Source organism: Python bivittatus, unplaced genomic scaffold (assembly GCF_059951505.1).
Source record: "Python bivittatus isolate LINGU-HERP-01145 unplaced genomic scaffold, Pbiv_v1 ctg000430_np1212, whole genome shotgun sequence".
NCBI lineage: Eukaryota > Metazoa > Chordata > Lepidosauria > Squamata > Pythonidae > Python > Python bivittatus.
In genome coordinates, this window is record NW_028277071.1 from 3,005,001 (window position 1) to 3,010,026 (window position 5,026).

The 5,026-nt window shown below is 36.8% G+C and overlaps 1 protein-coding gene across 1 annotated transcript; it reads right to left on the reverse strand.

Annotated features, from left to right (window-relative positions):
* Positions 1-354: 354 nt before the first annotated feature.
* Positions 355-4,794, reverse strand: LOC112542879 (vomeronasal type-2 receptor 26-like). Its single transcript, XM_025176788.2, has 3 exons — positions 4,651-4,794; positions 3,533-4,378; positions 355-471 (listed from the first exon to the last, which is right to left on the reverse strand). Exons 1-3 carry the CDS (start codon positions 4,792-4,794, stop codon positions 355-357), a joined length of 1,107 nt encoding a protein of 368 aa, XP_025032556.2.
* Positions 4,795-5,026: the final 232 nt, after the last annotated feature.

A 5,026-nucleotide genomic window follows, 5' to 3' on the forward strand; every position in this document is an offset into this window, starting at 1 on the left:
GTACAAAAACTCACTTCTAATAATAAAGGTTTGTTCAGCAACACCTTGAGATGAAGCTTTTTACAAAAAAAAAAAAAAAACAGTAAGGAAATGTTGGAATGCAATAGTTTAGGAACTTCATGCTTAAAAGCTAAGACTACTTTAAGATTAGATAGCATTTCATGAAGATCCAGTTTAACCTGTCCCTGTCTTCATCTTTTCTATTTTCTATTTTTGGGTGTAGTGGAAATGCTGCTTTCCATTCAGGTCCATTCAAAGTTAACCCAGGGCAGCTAGACATTGGGATAGATGCATAATATAAAAGAACCTGTAACAACCCCTTCCAGGACAACTTGAGTATTCTTACAAATAACCCTAAGAATTACTGGGTTCATGGTCATCATCATCATCATCATCATCATCATCATCATCATCAAAGTAGTAGTACTTATCTCCTGATAAGTAGAGTAAGAAATGAAAATGGTCATATTCCTTTTAGGAACACAATAAAAAATGGGATTTTGGATAAGGAAAGCTTCATTCCCAGCCACAGCAAATGTAAGCTTAGGTGATCTTAATGGTACTCAGAAAAAGTGCTACCAGATGCCTTTTGATTTTTGAACCACTTTTCACCAAATGTGAGTGTTACACACTTTAATAAAGCTTGTTTAAGCTGAAAAGTATTGTCTGAACTGGGACAGGTTTCTACAAAAATGAGTGTTTATATACAGTATAACTTGATGTCTACATGCTGAAATACACCCCATATTCTTAAGCTGTTTCTTACCTGTCTGGTTGGAGATCTTCCCTTCTGGACATGGAGTACAATCATAGCAGCAAAAGGGTTCTCCTTCTTTCTTGCTCTTTCTGTAACCTGAACGGCATTTCTCATTACACAGTGAAAGAGGCTGTGTCTGAACAATGATGGAAGAAGCATTGGATTAAATATGCAGAAAATCAGAAAAGGCATCTGTCAAAGTTCACAGTGATTGAAGAAGGTTTCTAGTTTTGCTCAGAGGGAGCAGACGAGCATGAGGTCTCTCACTGGCCTACACACATACCAATGTTTGCATTGGGGGATTTCCTAGGATCCAGAATCATACTGAGACTACTTACAGGGAATGTAAGATGAATCTTCCATTTCTTTCTTTTTTTCTGAGTTGTTGATTAATTTTATGTAACATTTTGCAAGTGAATAAATGAAAAGGTGTAAGTAAAAAAGAAAGAAATAAAACATATAAGAAAACAGAAAATCGGATAGAAATGATTAGCCCTATTGAACTTTATATTAACTATACCTGGTTAATACATTACAAATCACTAACAAAAGTATGAGCAATAAACAACACATTAGATCAATATGAGAGTTATAGATCAAACTAAAATATGATTCTATAATAAAAGAACCCAAATGTTGGCTGTGGCACCAATCCATATATATTATAATCCAAGAAAGGTTTCTAAATACTTTTCCAAAGTAGCAATAAAAAAAAATCTTCCATTTCATGGATCATTATGAAAGTGAAAGATAATCCAAGTTCCTTTCAATTTATACTTTTGAACAGCAGACAGCAATATACTAATATATTTTGTTGATATGAAAGTAAAAGTTAACAGAGTCAAAATTGCAACCAATATTGCTATCAGAATTCTTTAGCCATCAGTGATGGAAGGATATGCCAGACCATTGTGTTAAATACTCTCCTGAGGAAGACTGAAATTCTCTTACTGTTAAAAATGAGTTAAAGAGAAAAATAATCCAAGTTGTAAGAGAAAAATCTCAAGAAATAATAATAATAATAATAATAATAATAATAATAATAATACCACCAAGCCTTAAGAACAAATGCATACAAAGCCAGAATTGAGAAGACAGCAACAGACAGCAAATGCTGCCTCTGTAAAGAAGCTGAAGAAACAGTGGACCACCTAGTTAGCTGCTACCAGAAGATCACACAGACTGACTACAAACAACGGCATGACAAAGTAGCAACAATGGTGCATTGGAATATCTGCAAGAAATACCATGGCCTGTAAGCAAGAACTGATAGGACCACAAAACAGACAAAGTAATAGAAAATGAAGAAGCTAAAGTGCTTCAGGACTTTAGAATTCAAACAGACCAGCACCTGCCACACAACACCCCAGACTTAACAATTTGTTGATAAGAAAGACAAAAAAGTCTGCATAGTGGACATTGCAATACCCGGAGACTGCAGAATAGAAGAGAGAAAACTGGAGAAAATCACAAAATACAAAGACCTGCAAATAGAAATAGAACAACTGTGGCAAAAGAAAGCAAAGATAGTACCAACAGTAAGAGGTGCCTTAGGTACAATCCCAAAACATCTGGAGCACCACTTGAACACCATCAGCATTGACAAAATCACCATCAGTCAATTGCAAAAGACAGCTTTACTTGGAACAGCTTGCATCCTGCAGCAATATCTTTAACACCATCAAACAAAACATCTGTCTATCCCAGGTCCTCGGGAAGGACTCAATGGGTGGATAAAAATGCCCAATCCAGTTTAAACATCTGGCTGACTATGCGACCAACAATAATAATTATTTATAGTCACCAAGTAAACAGGCTTTAAAAATGTATCCATTTTTGTTTAGCTCTAGATTATTCTATAGAAAAAAATGTGGTGTTGTGGTATGAACCCTGAAGTTTTTGTAGTTGGATAACTAAAGAAAGACTTTTGAAATGACATGAATGGTACCTGTCTGAATTTAGTTGGCCAGACAATATTCTTTTTGGAAATAGTTAACAGTTGGTCTGAAGGTCCTTGTGATTCTATTCTTCCAATTTTAACTCTAAGAAAAGATTGATTTGAGAATGTAACCCAGCTGATAATATCAAATCCTGCTACTAGTTCACCATTTTCATCAAAAGAAATATTTTCCCCGGTGGAATCATTAAATGACACACTTCTCAGAAATTGGTGGATCTGAAGGGAAGAAAAAAATTTTTTTTTTTAAAAAAAGTATGCCTTTGTAGTTAAATTTACACTGAACAGTTGATTTGTGGGCTTATATTATGCAAGTTAGCAATTAAGCAATAAAAAGAAAGCTTTATAACTTTACTCGTGTAATGACCTCATACTTTGGGGTGGCTAACCTGATTATGCAAGGAAGAAAGGGAAAATCTTGAAGATATGAAATGCAAAGGAGAAGGAAGAAAAGAAACATGCATGAAATCAGTACAGAGAAGAGAAGGACTTTATTTTTTCTTACCCTAGTATATGGAATTCCACAAAATACTGCATATAAATTAAATTCTCAAAATCCACCCCAAATAATAATGTTTCTTCTTGACCAAAAATTCATGGAGAATAAGGAAATAATAATAGAGAGCCATAGTTATGATACATTTAGAAATGAATTACCAAAATTCCCTTTTTTAAAAGAAATTGCTGTCTACACAGAATAAGACAGCTTTCTCTAATCAGTCTTCCTCTACATACTCCCAGGGTCTCCAGAGAGTATGGATATTCTTGATGGCAGGAGGAATGTTGAGATGTCTTAAATAGCCTGCTCTGAGTGTTACCTTCCATGGCTGAAACTTTTGTCTCCATCCATTCATAACTGGTCTCTGGCTGTCCATAGAAGACTGCATAGCGTGCAAAGCATGTGCAATGGTGTAGACAGCAATGTAGACACTGTAACTGTGAGCCGTCATCCTCATTTCAAACACAGTCATAGGGAGAGTCTCTAGCTGCTCCTTCCCAGTGCAGATGTCCTCATCCACTGTGTCACTGGTAAAACCGGGGAAGAAGCAATCAAATACCTGTTGCCAGGTCTGTGTTAGGAAACCATCATCTTTCTCCAAAGAAGGGCTCCTCACCTGAAGAAACTGATGGAATCCAGAAATATCTTTTGAAGTAATTGCCAAGGATAAAGATCCATGAAGGACATTTAAGTCCCAAGTTCTCTGCAAGGGAATGGATGTAAAATCTACATCTGCTGTCATAATCCAGACTTTGGAATACTCTGGCATTTCCTCAATTTCAGAAATTTTGAGCAAAATCCTCAAATTTAGGATACTCTGAAATTTGCCATGAAAGATCACAGCATTAGATATACGGGTCAAGAGAAAACATAACAGTTCATGAACTGCTTCTTCTACTTCACCAGTCTCACTGAGGACCCTACCAGCCAATTCTCGTATGAAATCAAAGCAGATACCCTTCTTGGAAAGCATGGGAAGCACATTCCTTAAAAGCATCTCTGTTGAACTGCCAATATCGAGATATATCACCCCAATCCAGGTCCACCCAAAATATAGCAAAAGATGGAGAATCCCTCTGTACTGATGAATTGTGTTTGGGAACATCCAGTGGAAGAAAACCGGTTGGGTTTGAGTATCCAGCTGTGGAGCAGAGGTGTATGCAAGCTAAAGGAAAGGAAGGGAAGGGAAGGAAGGAGGGAAGAGTTATTTCCACAGCATATGATTCTGTTTCTACAGTCGTATTCTCAGAACAGTGTAACCTCTGTTTCTTCATCAAGCAAGATTGACCAGTTGAGAGTACTGTTCTAGCTGGAATGTTCATATAAGCATTTCTGAGTAGTCATTTTCCACAACAAAAATAAGAGCAGCATACCTAAACATAATAGTGGCACTGGGTTTCTCTTTAAACCTCTCCCCTTTCCATGAAAGCCACTTACTTGTGCAGTTTTGTAGTTAGTCAGGATAGCTGCCATATTCAGGAATTCGTTAGAGCTCGGCCCCCCAATGACAGCCACCAATTTGTTCTGAAGGTCACACTTATAGTTAGGGATGAATCTGTTTGGTGTAGAGATCAGTTCCATTGTGGCTGCGTAGGTATGTCTTGGAGTGAAATAATTGTTGTAGATCTTGAAGCCTAGGGTGACGTTGGTTAAGATCTGGGGATTTCCATTAATCTCCTTTACAGCAAACACCAAAGCTAAGACGTGTTGGTAGGCCTGGCTCAGTAAACTACAGTGAAATTGAAAAATGACAAACAGACTTCACTTCCTTCAGAAGAAATAGAACATTTCAATCCAACATATGTTTGCTAAC